Genomic DNA, 20,590 nt, shown 5'->3' on the forward strand with positions numbered 1-20,590 from the left:
TGAGAATACTTCCCAGGCATTCTCGTCCCAAAACGCTAAGTGGAGAGTTGTAATTTGAGAAATACGAGGAGGGATTCTTGAAACATAACTGAGTCATGTAAGCAGTGCCTTTCCCTCTCAACTCACCAGAAGAAAGTATATAAAAAACAGTAGAGGGTATTTGAGGACAAATCAACACCGTTCATTGAATCCGTCTGTAAATGAAGACAGTGAAAATTGAACGGAAAGGTGAGAACTAGCACTCGGGGGCACTTTGATGCCTGGGTGGCCAGAAATTCCAGTCACAAGCACAATTCTTGGAGAAGACCGGCTTCAAATGATAAATCTTCAGATAAATAAAAATACTCATAGCTAGCAAGAACATTAAAGTTAGGAACAGTTTTCAATAGACAATCCCTGGAGCCAACTGTTTTCAAACTTTGCATTAGGGAACACTTCCCTATGTTCACAGCACATCCTCCATCCACAATCAATTAAGTCGTGATATCTGAGAATGGGGCTTAGCTGTCCTTAATTTTTATGGCTTCCTACAGGATTCCAACATGTAGCCAAGTTGGGCCATTTGGGCATTTAGTGTCTTTGCTCCTAACAGGGACAGGCTCCAACTGGCCGAGTGACTCTTCGCTCTAGTTACATGTCAGAACCACCTTGTGGAGGATTCTGAAACACTAATGACTGCCTCATCTGTAGAGATCCTGCCTACTCTATGGCTCTTGGACACCAGCACTTTTAACATGTTTCTAGGTGATTCTAATGTGTACATAACCCGGTAGGTGGCCGCTGTTCCAGATGCTTCTACCAAGATTCCCTCTACTGCTCCCATGTTAAGGATCTAGTGTACTCCATTGAAAAATGCCCTGGAGGAGTCTTCTGTCCAGAAAATTCACTCATCTTTACATGTGTAGCAGGGACACCTAACTTTGGAGGGGCCTGTGGAACCCTTTGATCCTCTACAAACTATTGGCTAGGTGTATATGTGTCTGTATTCATAGGCATACGTATTCAGAGAATACCTTTAGCTTTTATCAGACGCTCAAAAGATTTAAGACTATTATATTAAAGGCAAGAACAACTTGATAGATTCAGGAGAATTAAAGCATAAATGGGATAGATTTGATCTCAGCTACAATTAGGACTCAGGCACAGCTACTGCCACCTGGTGACTTTACACCCTTATTGCAGGCTTAGTTCAGACCTGGATAAAGTGGCAGATGTTAGGGTAACAGATGTGAAGAGTCCAGATCCAAAGCAGAAATTGTGTGTCTGGGAGTGAGATCAGGACTAAGCTAGCTGATAATTCTCACAGGGTTATATAACCTTCCAAGCATATTGGTAAGTGGGCTGTCCATTCAGACAGTTTACAGTGCTGAACCTAACTGGGGAAGGATAGAATTTTTTTCTTCTTTTTATCCTGATGTTTGCAATCAGTTTGTCTTAGTTTGAATCCTGATGCTTTCTTACTCACCATGTGACCTTAGGAAACGTTAACCTTTACATACCTCATATAAAGTAGGAGATAAATATTTTCAAGATTGCTACAAAGAATAAATAATAATATACCTATAAAACCTCTGAATAATATTTAGATCAATATCCTGATATATAACTAGCATTTACAGGTTTTCCTTTCTTATTAGTATGCCTTATTCATCTTGTCCAAGTTACTGAGTTTCCTAAACTAATTCATCAGAAAAGTAAAGTAAAGCCCACCCAGTTGCCTTTACAGGGTTATCATGATGGGGAAACAAATTAGCAAAAGGCAGCTCAGCGCCCCTGTGTATCATCTGCAGATACACATGCAATTGCAGGGTCCCACCAGCCACACCAATCAACCCAATGGGATTCAACCCACCGTGAATCAAAGCTATTAGCCCAAATTGTAGTTACTGAACAACTACACACTTTTTCTCCTCATTATTTGCTAAAGCCTTTGGCAGAGCAAGCAAGTTTCATAGTGTGGATATTGTATTAGGAATCTGGAAACCGCTTAAACAGGAGGATCACCACCATTCCATCCATATATAATTATATAAGGGGTTTGAGGGTCTATAGACTTTTATATCCTCCAGTTCCCTACTTACATAGGATACTTCATCCTAAATCCAAGGACTCTATATCTCACAGGAAATGGTCATCCTAAAATGAAGGTACCATTCCTGTCTTTCTGGGTTCCAACAGCTGAACAGCTTCTGTATCCAAATGCAGCCCTTATTCTTACACATCTGGCATCCTGGACAGGGCCAGACCTTCCTGTCACATGTGTAAGCCATGGCAGCTGCAAGCTCTATTTCACATTAGAGAATTACCCCAGCCACTATAAAAATCAGAGATGGGCCATCAGTCCTTGTCTGTCCCAGAGCTAGTCTCTCTCATACCAAACCTTCCCAGAAAGATAGTCCCCAAACACTTACACAAACCTGCCCTGTCTGTCCGCCACTGCAGCACGCTCCACAACCTGCCCAGACACAGCAGAAACGTCACTAGAATCTCTCAGCAGCACCACTACAACCTCTCCTCGGCATCGATACAACTTAGAGATGAGCAACTCTCACTTACCTGGAGTCTGCTTGGCTGTGCGCACAGGGGTGTAGTGGTTTTTGGAGGTTGATCGGACCGGCGTGTTCTCTTTGGGAGAGGTATCGATGGCCGAGATGGTTTCTCTTTCACAGTGTGCTATGGGGATTGGTCCCTGTTGTCTTAGGATGTCAGCCAGAGCCCTAGACAAGGAAAGGACACAGTGAGCCTCACTGAGGTGCACACAACCACAATGTGACAAGCTGACAGTCATAGGCACTCAGTTTGGAAACCGTATGGAAGGAGTCAGAGGTACAATCATGAGCACTCGAAAGACAGTTTCACCTTTTGCTGGCCTGGGAGGTGAGCATAGCGGGAGAAGTTGGCTTGACCCTGAAAGGGTGTGAGCATAGCATCTTATTCTGTAATTCATTCCATACCTGTAAACAATAAGCTCTTTCAAAATACTAGTTTTCCTGATACCCATATATGCCACAACAGCACCCTCAGAGTCTCAATGGCCCTACAGGAAAAAGCTGACACTTATCAAAAGGTTACTATTAATCAAGTGGCCCAACCTCTGTACCCCAAAATATATGTCATGGAGCATGTGTTAGAAGTTATTGACTTGCAGAAGGGCAGCATGCAGCCTACAGCCCGTCTTGTCTTAAGTGCCAAGACAGGCAGGACAGACTTTTAAAAGATAAGGAACAGGATGCAGGGATGGGGGCAGACAATGAGGGTAAACACACTTTAGAGGATGAGGCATGTACAAATGGGAAGGGACACTGTGAAACTGCAAGAACGGAGACTCGGGGACAAGAGCTCTGGCTTGATTAACTCACACCAAGCTTCCACTTCCAAACATGCATGTAGTGCGGACTACTTGATGCAGGCATCAGTCGCTCCAGGGACAAGTGGAAAGGTGCCTGCTTCTGTCCTCTGGGGACTCACAAATTAAAGCAAGTCTCTCTGCCACCAGGTCTTAGACAGGAATCCCTCATTATATGTGACGTGAGATACCCACTGGCCCTGGGAAAGAGGGACATTGGGGAATGATCAAAGGGAGCAGCAGAAGACCATGGCAAGCCACTGCAGAGAGCACTCCTTGTCACTGTCATGCCTGTTCCTGCTAAAGCTCTATGCCTCAAGTTTTGCATGAAGGGGGCAAAAACCCTTCTGTCTTCTCAGAGTCTCCCTAAGGCACTAACCTTCAATCTGAGCTATCTCAGCCCTTCCCAAGGCTTTCCTTATCCCCATTTCCAGAGCTCCATCCCCCTCAGAAGTGACAACCACAGCCCCTTTGATGTATCTAAGCGAATGGCTCCCTCCTGCTGTGCTGCCTGTGACACAGTGAACCCATCTTGAAGAGCTTCAGGTTGGCAATCTTATCATTTAGTGGCACATACACAGCAACTTCACATGTTCAAGTGCTTTCCCTAGCTGGCCTTCTGTGCTCTCAGCCTGTCAAAGAAAGAACAGACACTTGCCACCCAGCACACTCGCTCTGCTGAACTGGCAGTGAGGGCCAAACAGAAGCCAAGTATCCCGTGAAGGAAACTCAGCTAGCCTAGGGTTCAGGGCCAGTCTGGAGAGCCATCATTCAGGGCCTGAGAAGAAGGAAGAAAATGTTAAAAAAAAAAAAAAAAAAAAAAGATGGTCTCTCAGATCTGCCAATGACCAGCCACAGACTTTCAACAGATCTTAATCTTTGACACAGAAATTTAATAATTTTCCCTGTCAGTGGAGCACCAGACAAGCTTTAAGATCTTTCCTGATTCTAAAACTGAATTCTTTCATGCATCCTTTTCAATCCCACATCCAGTTTGGTATCTTTATATCTTCACCCTTATGATTATTAGAGACATCTTCCTATCATCTTTTCATGCTTTAAAAGACTGAATTGCAAATTATGATAGACATATGGACCAAAGGAATATAGTTGAAAACGCAAGCACAAACTTCTACATTTATAGTCTAAAAACTTAAAAAGAAAGAAAGAGGAAAGCCACACATTAGTGCTGAAAAGAAGACTCGGCGGTTAGGAGAGAGCACACTGCTCTTCCAGACCCAGGGTCGGTTCCCAGAAACCAGGTTGGGTGGCTCACGGCTGTCTGAAACTCCAATTCCAAGCGATTCCAACACCCTCTTCTGGTCTCCTTGAGCACATATATGGTGCATATAAATTCATGCAGTCACACACACACACACACATACACACATGCGCACACACACATGCATACATACAAATTAAAAATACAATCTTTAAACTTTTTAAATTTTTTCAAATATTAGTAGAGAAAGAACATTTTTTTAAAAATGGCTAGGAGTTACTAGTTTTCCCTGCTAGATCTTAATCTCACACTATACATACAAATCAGTTCAAAGGGATTCTACACATAAACATTAATCCAAGCACTATAAAGTCCTAAAATGTAAATGTAAGTCATTGTGGCTTCTTAATCTGGAGATGATTTCTTACACATGACACTCAAAAGTCTAAGAGACATAGCGACGTACGAACAAGTGGAGATATTAAAACCATCACTAGCCCAGAGGAAGCCTTCACAGTAGCTGATACAATCCACACATTGGGAGAAAATGCTTGTAAAAACATCAGAGAGGCGGCTGGAGGGATGGCTCAGGAGTTAGGAGCACTTGTAGCTCTTGTACAGAACTCAAGTTCAGTTCCTAGCATGCAGGTGGTGACTTATGATCACCCATAGCCCCGGTTTCAGGGATCCAACGGATGTCCTTCTGACCTCTGCTGACACCAGGCACACACAAGGTTCCCACACCTACATTTGAGCAAAACACTTACACACACAAAATAGGTCTTTAAAAAAAACTACAGAAAGAATCCAAACTTTCAATAAAACACCTTTAGTTTAAAATGAATACAAGATTCAAACAGGCAATGTCTTCAAAGTGTCAGCACTATTAATCCCTTGAGGAAACTGCCCATCAAAATCACATTGTGGTACCCTTGCATATGTCTGCAGAAGTCAAAACCAAGCAGGAAGTTCATGCCAAGGGCCAACAAGGATACAAATGTGGCTTCTCCACACTTAGCTATTGGGGATGTAAAATAGGGCAGCTCCTTTGGTAAACAGTTTAACAGTTCCTCAAAATGCTAAGAACACAGCAAATACGTGGCCCAGCCTACTTTTAGGAGAAATGAAGATAGATCAGCTTAGAACTTGTGTGTGAAGAAGGTTAAAGGCGCCATGAAAAACTGGCCAAGGGGTAGGAGTAAGCCAAATGCTCATTGGTTAATGAATGGATAAACAAAATGTTTTGCACCCACACAGTAGAGTATTAATTGGTCATAAAAAGGAAAGGGGTAGTGATAGACACCACAGCATGGGAGAGCCTTGAGACACACCACCCAGAGTGAAAGGAGACATCCACAAAGCCTAGGTCTATATAAAGCACCAGGTTGAGTAAACCCATGGGGAAAGAGAGCCAATATAGGTGTAGACTTTCTCTTAGGGGATGATAATAAAACACAACGTTTAAATAATTCGGACAGCTGCACAAGACAGAATAAAAAACTACAAACTTGTACTTATAGAAATATGAAGATGAACAATTCACTAGGGAAATGTCATCTCCTTAAAGCTAATACTGGGGAAAACATCAAGACTCCACCCTACTTCTCTGATGTCCATGAAGAATGGATTCACATGGCTAAACCCTTTGATCAGGAGGACTTACTCTACTCCTAAGTGGAGGCGGTTTTGTCCCCTCCTTTCTAACTTGGGACAACTGGCCATATTTGGAGACATTTTAGTTGTCATGACAAGTAAGGAGAGAGTTTCTATTGGCATCTGGTGTGTGGAACTCAGGGATAGGGCCCAACATCCTACAGTAGGCAGGACAGGCCACCCATCATAACAGAGTTATCAAGTATCAACAGTGGTGAGGTGAGGAACCCCTGGGAAATCTGCTCTGCACTGTGTAAACTAGGTGCTAACTCCACAAACATCTAATCAAGACAATTCCAGCAGGTTCTGGGGACACAGAGTGTCTAAGGGACCTTAAAGTGAGTGTTCTCTCTATTGGAGTCTCCGTGGTCCCTCAAGACGTGGTACTTGCCTGGATGTAACAGAAAAAGGAATAAAAAAACTCTGTCTGGTGTCATACTTTTGTCTATAGAGACAGTGTAAGTGGGATTTCCTAAGTGTTTTGACCTCATTGTCTATCTCCCAGGACCGGCAGCTCCAGGAACTCATCCCCCAAGAAGACTTGCTTAAATGTCCACCTTCTTAAAAAGCAGCAGGCCCAGGGAATCTGAGTAAGTGAAATCTGGCTAAAACTTGACAATGAGTTATAACTGGGATATTGCTGAGCTGTGGCCTCCAGTGCCTAGGCCATGTGATTACAGGAAACTGGTTCAGAGTGATCTTCTGTGGCCCAATGGACTGGATTGAGCTAGGATCCCAGCCAAGTGGGAAAGGTGGGTTGTCTGGAATATGTGTTTCTCAAACCTCCCATATAATAGCATATGACCTCCTGAATGTATGCTATTTCCATGATGGAATGGTAACCAGCCATAGGCTTCCAGTCTCTACCAGGTCTTTAACATTCTCCAGAATCCAGCCTTTCCCACAGAGCTCCCCATCCACTACCACATTCAAGAGGTCTGAGGGTACATCTGCCAGCTCTTCTTCGTGCCCATTCCCTCAGTTCAGTGACCTCTTTGCTCTGCTTCCTCTCCACCTTCAATCGCTCAACTCTCCAGGGCGTTTGATAAATATTATTCTAATTCTGAAATGTGTGATCCTGGTCTCACCTAATTAATTTGGATTTGCCAGAGGAAATGGGTTAAGGACTGAGCTACTTTCTAACCACAGGAAAGAAACTTTGTCCCTCAGGAATAATTGAAGAAGCTTTGAAAGAATGGGCAGCAACTGTCAGGGTCTGGGGGAGCAAGGCGCGGCAAAGCAAGGAAAAAGTAACCAGTTGGGGAAAGAGTTAGAGTTAGGAGTTAGAACAGGAGGAAAGTGGGATATGAGAGGGAACAGGAGGGGAAGAGAGGAGAGGGGAGGGGAGGGAAGAAGGAGAGATTCAGACCAGAAGCCAGGGCAGGAGGAGACAGACAGACAGACAGACAGACAGACACACACACACACACACACACACACACACACACACACACACACGAGAGAGAGAGAGAGAGAGAGAGAGAGAGAGAGAGAGAGAGAGAGAGAGAGAGCAATTCAGAGCTTCCTGTTCTCTCCAGCTGGGCCTGCTAATTTGGCAAATGCCAGGTGATATCTGGGCATGCAGAAACAATTAGCAAATGAGTGATTTGGGTCAAGACCGGTTTATTTATTTGCTTAAAATCTTGAGTAATGTTGTCAATAGTCTCAAGGAAATGTGGATAGAAAGCTATTCCAAAAAATATATTCAGAGACTGGAGCTTAGAAAGAAGGAAACCCAGAGGGAAAGACAGACAGCTGACCATGTGAGAGAGCAAGGGCAGGGCTCCACCCCACCAGGAACCTGGTGCCCATCACAGGTGAGGACAAATGTACTTCATCTGGAAACTTGCAGAACACCTTCACCCCGACCCTCTTTCCCTGTCCGTCATGCTGACTGCACTAACATATCAAGGCCAGGAACTCTTTCCTTAAAAATACATTTTCTTGCTGATTTCACTGTTCCCTCCTCTCCTACAGTTTCCTACTGTGCATGCTTCATGGGAGAGGGTCAATTAATTGGAAACAATCCAATTCTGATTACTCAGGCCAGGAAACATGGGCTCTCTTCAGTCCAAGGCATTGCTTTAGTCATCAGGAGGGTGGAAATGCCACCTTACCTTTGAACAGCACTTAGACCTGAGTGTACCCTCCTGCCTTTGCTTCTAGCACTGTGATATTTACATCTATAGTACTCTAAATTTTACTATTGATTTAAGACTAAGACTTAGCTCAGTACTCTAATAAATGGAACAAAAATTCAATGTGTGCTTCTGAGTTGAGCCTGGGCATCTTCTGTTACCCAGAGACAACCTCTTACATGTATTCTCACTCTCCTCTTTAATGATTTTTTTCTGCTCTCGCCAGATGGGCCTGGGTCCAAGTTTGTGTGTGTGTGTGTGTGTGTGTGTATGTGTGTGTGTGTGTGTGTGTGTGTGGTTGTTGTTGTTTGTTTTGTTTTTATGCTGTTATTGTTTTTGTTTTCTGTGATAAATGCTAAGGCTCAAAAGCAACTTGGGAAGAAAAGGGTTTATTAGCTTATGTTTTCCAATCACAGTCCATCATTGAGGGAAATAAAGGCAAGAATTTGGAGACAGGAATAGAAGCAGAGTCCACGGAAGGATGCTGCTTACTGGCTTGCTCCCTATAACTTGCTCAGCTTGTCTTATACAACCTAGGACCCACCTGCCCATAGGTAACACTATCCAGAGTGGTCTGGGCTCTCTCCATCAACCATGAGACAAGAAAGTGCTCCCACAAGCTTGCCTACAAGTCAATCAGATGAAGACATTTTTTTTTCAACTAAGGTTCCCCATTCCAGATGACTCTAGGCCTTTTAAATTGATAATCAGGAGCCACCGTTACGTTGCAGGATTTTACATCACACTGTAAACCCTGAGACTGTGTTGTTTACTGGAGAAAAAAATCCTGTTTCTAGTTGTAATGTGGCTCATACCTTGTCACACACCTTTAATCCCTCTGACTGTGATACAGACACATCCTTAGTACACACCTTTAATCCTGAACAATGAAGGTTAAGCTAGTTTGTAGAAAGAAGCACCAGGGGTTGAAAGTGCTATCTAATTGAGTGGCAGACAAAGTGACAAATCAGAGAAAGATTGGACAGAATAGGATACACCCAACTCTCATGAGAAGAGAGAGGAAGGGGAAGCCACTTGAAGGGCAATGCAGAAAGAAGGGAGGAGACAATTTTACCCAGACATTTATAAAGAGCAGGGGCAGAGAGAAGGAGGAGGCAGTTTTACCAGGAGAGTTTTACAGAGAGAGGTTAAAGAGAGAACAAGCTAGACACAGGTCAAGACCGAATGAGACAGGGAATGAGAAGGAGCCAGAAGATTAGACCAGATTGCCAGAGTTCATTTGAGGCCAAGCAGAGTAATTCAGTCAGAGGCTGAGAGAGAGGCCAGATTGAATCAATCAGCTTGGAGAGGAGTTTGTGCCAGAACAGCTGAGTTGAACCAGCCAGCCAGAGATCAGAAGGAACAAGAAAGGGTGAGCTTATTCAGCTGTAAATCTCATAGGCTGAAAACATTCTAGGCCTAGATTAGATGGTATAGAGGCTAGAAGTCTCCAGGACTAGGCCTAGGTTACTTGACTGAGGCAGTAAGCCTCTGAGGTGACAATTCACATCAGGTGAATAAAATTACTTTTACGCTATGGCCTTCTAGTTAGCAAATGGCAGGTGATAGGTAAGCATGTGGATGCAATTACTAATGACTGGGTCAAGACCAGATACTCACTAGCTTCAATTTTTACCTACCTCACTTATTCATTCATCTATATCCATCCATTCACTTTCCAACCCATTCATCCATTCTACCTACCTGTCTAACCATTGGTCCATCCTCTCATTCATGCACCCAACCATTCTTCTATGTGCCCAGCTATTCATCTATGCTCCACCCATCTACCTAACCACCCAGGGCATTCATCCACCTATCTCCCCACCTGTTCATTCATTCACTCACTCACCCACACATTCATTAATCCTGTTCACTCACTGATCTATCCATCCTTCCTTCCAGTCTCCCGAACACAGTTTTAGCCGCTTCTGACCCTTCCATGGTCTATGAACAATAAAGCTTTTCAGAGTATTCAATCCTTAGTGGACCTCTTATCTGCTCGGGTCTACTTGTCACTGTGAGTCATTAACACCGTCCACGATGAAACATCACAGATTTTAGCAGCTAACCTTTCGGTCAAATGAAATCCTATCCAGGTGCCACTATACCTCATTAGATCGCTGCTCTGCTGGATGCCAGAATGGGAAGCTAAGTACTGCTTTGCCAAGTTCTGGTCCCCTGGCTTTCATGAATTTCCAAGTTTAAAAACAACTGTGCCAACAGAACACAAAATGAAACTTTAGATTTTTGATGACGTGGAAACCTGGGACCCCCTATCTCATCTTATAAGTCTTTTTTTCTATTAACACCCCATTGTGGGGTCCCTGGAAATAATACACATGGCATTTAGTAGCAGCTACATTTCTGGGTGAGTCACATAAATGCTTAAGCCCCATAAAGAAGAAAATATGCTCAGCTGCAGTCTAGTAAATTGTTCCACACCAAGAGCAAGGCTAGATGGACAGGCAGATCCCAGCCGTGCCCTTCTCCTTTGGGGAGAGAACGGGAAGAAACTGAGATTGCAGTGGAGGTTTGTAAAAGGCTGAAGTAGACTAGTCAGCAAAGAAACTACTGAAGCTAATGTTCTCAGTCCTGAGGACAACTCAGAATGCTCCTGATTTCTGAAGTATTTTCTCAAGACATCCTTGCCCCTGTAAAAGAATACAATTAATTCTCTTCTGTTGTTATGACGAATTAGGGTTCTTGATGAGAGGGGCCATCACTCATCATGTTGGTCCTTCTCACAGAGAAAGCAAAGTGTATCGTTCAGGAAAGGGAACTCATTGACAAAACTGCAAGACAGAGTATGGAATTTGACTTTCATTTTTTCTGAAAATCTCTCATAGCTTCTTTTCCATTTTCCTAGAAGTAATGTATAGATAGATGCTCTAATCCAGGTAAAGGATTCCAGTTATTTGAGTTCCAGATAACTGAGCTCTTCCTGGCACTAAACTTAAGGACAAGCTGGTGTCCTCTTTGACCTCTCCTTTGACATTCTCTTCTGGGCAGTCAGAGTTTTTTTATCCTCCAAAATCTACAGTCAGGACAACTGAAATGAACATATTTTTAATAACCTCGGACCAAGGAGAATGGCTTAATTTATTTCTCCCTATTCCCAGTTCTCGCACAGTCCACTTGAAAACACAGCTGCTGGCTTTGTGTGTGCACAAGACCGCTCTTCTCACACAGAGGCATAGAATGGATGCGGGATCTCATTTGTTGGTTAACAATGTCTATGCATCTGCCTTGAGCTGTTCTGCAGGTCTGAGTTGTCCCCGGCACAATTGGAATTCATCACGGCCAGTAAACATCTCTGCAAGGAAAGGGCGGCCTGCTTGTTATGTTTTTCAAGTAAGTAGGGCCAGTTACTGCTGCCCGATGTAAGGCTCTTAACAGGTGACCAGCCAGGGGTCTGCAGTGTCTGCAAACCCATTCCCAGCATCATCTCCATGTATTTCTTCCGGAACTCAGAAACCATAATGCAAATTTATCTATGTCTAAGAAATACAGAAGCATCAAGACCGAACAGACTTTCCAGCAATCTTTGGATGATCTGAGAATGAATCAGATTTGAGTGTGTCAAGTGTTGTTACTGGCTACCTGAAAGTGGAGGTCTGGGGCCTGGGGATAGGGGGAGAACTGTTACAAAGATGTGTTGGTATAACCACAAACCCATCACATGACAGGTGAGTTTATAAAAGCATCTGCATGTGGCGTACGAACTTATTGTACATTCAGTTTTTCTATTGGTTTTGAGGTTCTGTTCTGTTTTGTTTTGTTTTCCTTATTGCTTCTGCTAAAAGACCTCGGTCTCTAGGTGAGCAAAACACAGACAACAGAGCCTGGTGGCTAAATACTGGGATTCTAAACAGGGAGCCTACTTTGGAATAGTGGCCAGTTCATACACTAATGATCATCAGACAGCTACTTATACTCCCATGGGTCTGTTTCCTCATTTAAAAATTAAGTCCAAGTAATAGGGCAAAAATTAGTATCATCTACCTCTTAAGATTATCATGAAGATTATTAAATTAGTTAATATTAGTGAAAGACTTACAATGGAGTCTGGTGCCAAGGAAGCTAAATAAATATTTGACTAAATCTTAAGTGGGCTCAGCCTAGAGAAACACAAGCATAGCCCAGGTGGAAGAGAGAAGGCATGGAGAATGATCCAACAAAGCTGACTAGAACACTCTCCAATCACGTGGTCTTGCTGTGGCACGGTCATCTTGGAAGGGATCACCCACAGACCACATATCCCACCCCGGCCTAATGACAAGAAGCCTACATGCTCGCACAGCAGGTGTTTCTGAACCCTGTACTTGGACCTGGAGAGGTAGGTGCAAAGACAGTGTGCGTTCTTCTGCACTAGGCCATTACGGATCAGATCGTGTACTGTCTGTCATACAAGGAAGCATCAGGATAAAGGCCCATAGAGAGCCAGAGGACCCACCACAGGCGCAAATCCTTGGATTTCTTCAGAAGACAAACCTATCAACTTGACTAAGCAAGTATTTTCTATAAAGTATTCAGTTTCTCTTGCTTCTCTCTTTTTTCTTCCTTTTTGTATTTATCTATCCATCTTTTCCTTCTTTAAAAAAAGTATACACATTATCATTTTCACGCTCCAGTAAATAATATTCATGTGAATGTTACTCAGTTGGTCACTCAGTAGCTTACATTATGCTGGGCACTCTTCCAGTTTAACCAAATGAAGCTGACACTTCTCGACCAGCCCTATTAATGGAACTTGCAACCAAGAAGAGTTACTTCCTTGAGCTTCTTTTTTCTTCCCTAAAGAACCCTTTGGATCTTTAAGCTGAGTTTGGAAGATGTGCGGTTGTTGTGGTAGATAAATGGTCTCTGCAGAACTAGAGGGACTTAAAACCAGGTCCCATGGGAAGACTCACAGATATGGATATTGATTCAAATGATGGATACTGAGGAGATGATGGGGTGACTGCTGCCTATGAGATGCTTTGCAGTCTTGTGAAGGGGAAGATTCAGTTTGGGTTCCCCATGAACGTCAACTAAAAATGCATTCTAAGAGTAGACCAGACTGTCTGCAGAATCAGTGAATAAACGAACACTTACACCCCAAGAGGAGAGGAGGTAATGTCCAGAGAGAAGAGACCTAAAAGGCATTCTGAGTCCCTTTCTGACAAGAGTATCTGCAAGATAAACATGCTAAAACCAAGCATTATTATGAGGCCTTTTGCAAAGGATATTTTTGTCCTTCAACAAGGACTACAGGATAAGAATACAGGGATGTATAAGGAAAAGTACATTCTCCTCCATCCCCAGGGATGCTGCTCTTTTAACTGAGATGTCACCTGTCAGCCTGACGTTCCCAGGTGTTCTGGGGTCAGAATGAGCCCTAGAAGTCCATACCATTACAGTGTATTCTCCCTTATCCTACATCCTGTTAATAGACCAGAGGGACGAAAGGACTCACCAAGATCAGAGAGATGGAGTGGTGGAAGCAGCTCCCTATCTTGACATTCAGAAAATGTTCCAAGGCAGGAAAGAATGAATGACAACCCCCAAAGTAAGAGAAAGAGCTCTGTTATCTGTCCCTGGAGAATATGTATATATATGCAGATGAAGGGAAGGATGTCAAAGTGCCTTATCCAGAAGAGGCAAGGAAACCTGCTGAATGCTTTCAGGTCATTTCCTACAGGAGGTGTGAAGCTGCCTCCTCCAAACAGTGGTGTTAGGACAATGATTTACACACCCCAGGCCACTGAGCAAGACCCTCAAAGGGAACAAAGAGCCTCTGTCTCCCATAAGTAGGGTCCACTGTCTGAAGTTGGCTGCTGGTACGTTTTTCCTCACAGGGTCCTACAGCTACGACAGCGTAAACAAACACTATTTCTCAAAGCTGAAAATGCTGTGGACTCTAAGAACAGGAGAAAATGAAATGATAAAAGAAACTAGAGAGAGAATCTGAGTGAGTCCCTGGAGGGAGTTCAAATGGTGTTTTGAAGGGAGTCGAGCAACACTCATTCGGTAGCAATTTGGGGAGGTGATACAGGAATGAAATTACCAAACACATTCAGGATAAAACTGTATGTGCATGCATACACCTGGGCACAATACTAGGATTTCACCTGGGACAATGCATCCCAGGCAAGTACTTTATTCCCAGCTGCTGTCCTCGACTTTTTAGTTTGAGATAGGGTCTCACTAAATTGCTCAAACTCACTCTACAGCCCAGGTAGCCCTTGAACTTGTGGTCATCCTGCTTCTGCTTCCAGAATAGCTGAAAATGGGCCTAAGCCAGGAAATAACATTCTTACTGTTCCTTGAGCCATTGTGGTATTTTAAATAAAATTTAAAAACAATAAAATAAAATCGATCATTAGAAGTTACTTTATTGAATAGCTATGAACAATTGGTCCTTAACATGCCAACTGTCTACCTGGCTGGCTCAGACAATCTGTCCTTCTCTGTAGTGCACGTGCCCCGCACAGACTTTGCAATCTTATCTGAGCTATTAATCTGCTCATCGAGGCTTTCTATCAGACGAGAGAGGTAAAAACAACTTTGTCCTAGTCCAATTTGGATAAATTTTGAATTAGTGGCATCTGAATCGATGCTATTTAATGAAGCCACAGCTGGATGGATTTAGGAAGAAGAGCTGGAGAAAGTAGGGGTTAGAAAGACAAGACAGAAGTGACCAGGAGTCTAGAGAGGGAGAAATGAAAAAGTGATGATAGCAGAAGAGACATGGAAAGTCACAAGAAGATACATTTTACTGTTGTGACTTCAAAAAGAAGACAGAAACGCAGCAGATTCTTGGCTTAAAGACCTGATAGTCCTCTTTGCAAATGCTCCAGGTTCCAGAGAAGAGATACTCACTGCATGTGTCCTGGCTGTGGGTCATCTAACCAGAAATGACCTCTACTGGCTCCTGAAACCTGTGGGCTGTTCCTCCCAGGGCACTCCAGGCAGCTTTCTTGACATGGTAATAAGTCAGAGACAGCCAACTAGGACCAGAACAGGAGGACAATGCTCCGTAGTCTTCCTCCTGTTCTGAAACAGCATCCACATTTAGACTAGTCTCCTGCCAATCACTCCATGGAGGCGGCTTGATGTGAACCTCATTCACCCTCCAAAAGAGCAGTCAGTGTGAGCTCGCAACTCTCCTGCTGAAATCTGACCCTGACTCCAGAACTGGAAAAACAAACACACACTTCCCAACAACTGTTGCTTCTCTCTCCCCGGAACCCATCTACTGAACCCAGCAGAGGGCTTAAGCCTCGGAATGTAGGGAAGGAGGGAACGGAAGAGTTATATAAGGCTTTCTCAGATTGTACCTAATTAATAGCCCATCCCAGGGTTCAAGTTCCCTGGAGTGCAGGAAGAGGGAAAAGGGTGGAACCCACATTTCCCAGAAGAGGACATATGGCTTGGAGAACAATAAACATGTCCAGAAGACAGGTGTCCTGATTAATGAGACTTTGATGCAGAAGCTAATAGGAACAGGACATGAAACCAAATGCCAGAAGCCCAAGGGATAGCAAGCATGCTTGAGAAGGCCGACAGGAGGCAAAGACTCTTCTACCACCTTTAGGGAACAGGGCCAAGGTTCTAGCCACCCAAAGCCTTGCTAGTGCTTCGGCACTGGAGACAGCAACAGTGACTTTAGGCAAGGAGGATCCTGGGAAGGCAAAAGGCTGGAAGGAAGCAAGAGGACCAAACCAGAGCTGTGCAGAGCTAGGTTTCCGGAGGCTACTGTAACAACTTCCATGTTTAGAGACTTGGCTCCCGTATCCCTGCTGAGGTACTGCAGACCAAGGATGTAGGCCCCACGCTGACACTTAGACATAAGAGCTGAATGAAGGCCACACCCCACTGTGGCCGTTAGGATGTGTCAGGATTCCTCCCTCTTCCTGTGCCTTCTCAGGGCCTATGACCTGGTCCTGTAGAAGCAGCAAGTCTGGAGTTTGCACAGTTAGTGGGACAGAAGTGAGAGAGGATATAACTCGAATGGGCGTGAGAGAATTGGCTGCAGCTCTTTTGTATGTGCAGCATCGGGTGTTATAAATGGGGAAGTGGGGTGGAGAGGGACTATGATAAATGGACCGGTTAGCAAGCTGCAGTCCTCCGTAATTAAAACTGGGGGTGCCCTGAGGTTCATCCTCTCCCTAGACCGAATCTTTCCTCCACTTCCTAGCTCCTCTCATCTCTCTCCGAGCCTATGATTCATGCACAATTGCCCAGGGCTTCTTTCTGAACTACACAAGGGGTTGGGTTCCTTTTGTTTTTCCCTCAATGAACTTCAAGGTTTCTTCTCGATTCTTACACATCTTTGTATGTTTTCACGATCTAAGCCAACAGTATCCACCCTTGAAACAAGACCCTCTCACCGTACTGGGCACCTTTGTACCTCACATGCAGTCTAAGCAGGGGTGTTACTAGCCCTGGATAAGAGGTCACTGGCCCTATTGTCCTTTATGGTGACATGTCGGCCCAGAGGCAGGTGGAGGGGCTTTCTTATGCATTTGGGGCTATCTCTCATTCTCTTAGGAAGGGGGAAGACTGATTTTTCTGGACCCTAAAGGAAGACAGAGATAAGTGACATACTGGTAGCCTGGCCTTGGGCAAGTCATGCTTCTCTGAGTAGGCTTCCTCATCTGTAAAATAGGGCTCTATACTCTGGGGGTTGAGGGCAGGGTTACAGTAAGACTTGGCTTGGCAGATCCAGATCAGGACTCCTGGTGCATAGTAAGTTTTCAGGCACTATCGCTTGAGACCTCATCCAACTGAAACCTCAGGGCCTCACAGCTTTCCTGAGTTTCACAGATGATAAGAGTGGAAATTGCTTGCAGGAAAAACTCCTACCTTTTGACACCCACTACCCAAGTTTATAGTCGAACGGACTCCCTCAAAGGTGTTTAAAAGAGGCTGCCGCATATTGGAGGAGCCATGGGACTGATCTATATGCCTAGGCCCCCACTCCCCCAACCACTGACGGAGAGTGGGTGACGGAGAGTGGGGGAAAGTACTTATCTGCGACAGCACAGTCATGACTGTCCCCAACTTCATAGACCGCAGTGGGTGTCTCCCTGCCACTTGCTCTTGGTTCAGTCAGCCCACTCTCTGGCCCCAACAACCCTATCCCATAAATATCTATTTGGGGGGCATGGGAAGAAGGCAGCCATGAAGAATGGTTGTTATGAATCTTCTAGAAATGCTGCGGCAGTCTCATCTCCATGGATCTGCAAATTTCTATGCAGTCCGACCCAAGTGGTAACCCCATCTGAATACAGAATTGCAGAGGCGGTGGCCCTGTGACAGAGAGCACAGGGCAGTGAACAGGGCTCTGATCCCAGGTTTCCTCCCTGCATGCATCCCAAAGAAACTGGGTCCCTTTACCCTCAGTATCAAAGCAGGAAGCTAAATTGAGCGATCTGTCTACTATTTTATGCAGAAATGTGGGACATTCTTTTTTTCCACTCTTTTTGAGCAGTTATCTGAAATGTTTGATGCATATTCAACTCCTTTCCTTTGTCTTCCTTCCCAACTATCCCACAGCTTGCCCAGCAAGTACACTGCTGTCACTTGAAACTGGTCTAGCCTAAGAGGTACTAATCTTGTTCCCTGAGAAGCAGCCCTGTCTGCACGGTCATGGCAGGTAAGGGGCTCTGTCCTCCTCTGGTCCTTCCTACCTTTTAAGATAGTAGAAATGCTACTCCTAGCGGCTCTCGTTAGTGAAGGCACTGTAGTTTCCCATCATCTTGTCCATTCACCAACCTGATCCATGACTTGTTACTGCTTAAATAAACCAGATCTCCCTGGGAGGGTGAAAATAAGTTGTGGTTACAGAAAGCCAATGTGACCGGACGTAGAGTCTCAAAGTATTTCCAAGAGAAGTGCTAGGGAACCATTTGCAGAAGAAGAATCAGCACATGGCCTCTCAAGGAGACCACTTAGAAAGAGAATTCAATATACACAGACACACCAGTTCTTCCAAAGGGAGGATCTGACTTTTCTAATGTAAAGCCCTCAGGCATCATGTCATAGAGATTCATCTCATATAATGATGGGCCCAAACTTCCAGCTCCATTGGCTGATGGTTTCTCCACCACCCCACCCTACCCCACCCCCGAACCCCCGGCTGATGGTTTCTTGATCCAGAACAGAGAACTGTGATCTTGTGTCTCAAAGGGTGATCTTACATATACCTGGAGGCCAATTCTGGACAGACAAGCAGGCAGGCCGGCAAAGAGACAGACAGACAGACAGACAGACAGACAGACAGACACACACACACACACACACACACACACACACACACATACACACGTGCGCGCCCCGAAGATCTTCACTGACATGATAAGTCACTGACATGATAAGTCTCAACAACTTTCCCCACCTCCAGATGAGAGCAGAAACACCCAGAGCCACATTTTTAATTTCAGACTTCTACCCACACTGTTATTCAGTGTTTCCCTGCCCTCGTCCACCCTCCTTTGGCCTATGCTGTATTTTCCTTCTTCAACAGTCTGCATTACTCACCTCTTATTAAAGGATTATGCTTAAATCAGGTTATTGCCCTTTAGAAAAGAACGCGGAGAAACTATATAAAAAGACCGACCAGGGACAATCGAAAGAAATCCGGTTGGTGGATGGAAACACAGAGGCCTGCAAGACTCAAGAGCCAGGACAGGGAAGTGGGAAAAAAAAAACTGTCACTCACTCACATCTCCAGCTATCTAAAGTTATTTGCTGATGACTAAGAACCAGGCATAAAACAATGCTTGATGAAGAGGAGGAGGCCAAGCCTGGGCCTAGGGTCTAGACACCAGGGCTTTGAGCGAAGGTTAACTCAACTAGCAGCTGGGACACGTGTCACTGTGACCTATGCTCTGTTGATTTCAAGTAGCTCACTTATAAAATTACAGAGTGAGATTGCTTGTAGGAATAAGCTCATGATTCTGAACCTGATGGAAAAATAATAGAATGTTAGTCTGCCTTTTCCTAAGACTTTGCTTTCACTTGTAGGAAAAAAAAAAGAACATAAAAAATAGAGTTAACAATCTGCCTTGATTGCTTTTACAATAAGCCTACTAGAGGCTCGTGGTCACGGGCCTTGAATTCTGTTAGGATTTGCTGGTAAACTCTCCACACCCAGCCTTCTTCCCCCTCTAAATGTCTGCCAGTGAGATCAGTACAAATAGGAAGTCATGAATGTAACTCAGGGAAAAATCATGAACTTGAGTCTTTTAAACTAAAGAGGAAGAGAATCACCACCGAAGGTGTGTTTGCGATGAAGGTAGCCTAGGTCTCTGTGTATCCCATCGTGAGTCCCTCTCCGCCGGAGACATCTTACGCAGCCATAACGGCAAACCATGACTTTGTGATTTCACAAAGCATATGTTGCCAAAGAACATGATAAGTCTGTAAGGCAAAGTGCACTTGAGTCTGACGATCTCAGACGCAGGCTATTTAGAAAGCTGAGGTGACGTGATGGACCTAGGGAAGAAGGAAGCTGGCGACTGTGACGGCCAGGAGCAGAAAGCTAACTCCTACATGCAGTAGGTAGAGGCTCTCCCAGGCTATAAAAATTAAGACCTAAAGCATATCCTTCCAGGCCTTTGAAAAATCAGCCAGTGGAACTAGATAGGGGAAGTTCTTTTAGGTATCACTACCTTTTTTATTCCAGATATGTAGGAATGTCTGTCTGTCTGTGATAGCTGACCTCATTTAATCACTGCACATTTCAGATGTCTTAACTGTGGCTTTCTGCACAACTGATCTAAACCAACACCCCAGTCAATGCAATTGCTCCTTCAAGTCAGCTGAAAACAATGAATTACATTTTGTCTTCTACAGGTGCTTTAGGAGACTAGAACTAAGGGAAAGCCCTCAGTCTCTTAGCAGCAGATTCCTTGAAATGAATGTACTCCAAGACAGGACAGGGTGGGGCAGACGTGCAAGTCTCCTGAGCCTGTGGACAGGGTAGAAAAGAAACTCGAAGACTGCGAGTGACCTGACCCTAGAGTGTCCTCAAGGTCTCGGGAGAGTCGAGGAGCATTTGCATGGTCCTGCTGCTAAAAGCAAGAATAAAGTCTGTTAGCCTGAGTGTCAAGGGCGTGTGCTTTGAACTTCGAACCATTTCTTGCCCTCTTGAAGGTGAGCAGACTCATTTGCAGTGTATCCACATATATCCAAGAACCATAACGAAACCACGCCTGTGGGAGGGTCCGTAGTGCGGCTCTG

At 44.4% G+C, this 20,590-nt stretch overlaps 1 protein-coding gene across 3 annotated transcripts in view; it reads right to left on the reverse strand.

Annotated features, from left to right (window-relative positions):
• The window catches only part of Shisa6 (shisa family member 6), a 295,429-nt gene that overhangs the window by 269,368 nt on the left and 5,471 nt on the right, over nt 1-20,590 (reverse strand). For all 3 annotated transcript variants that reach the window (NM_001191922.2, NM_001415765.1, XM_087573629.1), the window contains 1 exon segment: nt 2,557-2,717. In NM_001191922.2, the coding sequence (NP_001178851.1) occupies nt 2,557-2,717 (161 nt within the window).

Source organism: Rattus norvegicus, chromosome 10 (assembly GCF_021556685.1).
Source record: "Rattus norvegicus strain SHRSP/BbbUtx chromosome 10, alternate assembly SHRSP_T2T, whole genome shotgun sequence".
Lineage (NCBI taxonomy): Eukaryota > Metazoa > Chordata > Mammalia > Rodentia > Muridae > Rattus > Rattus norvegicus.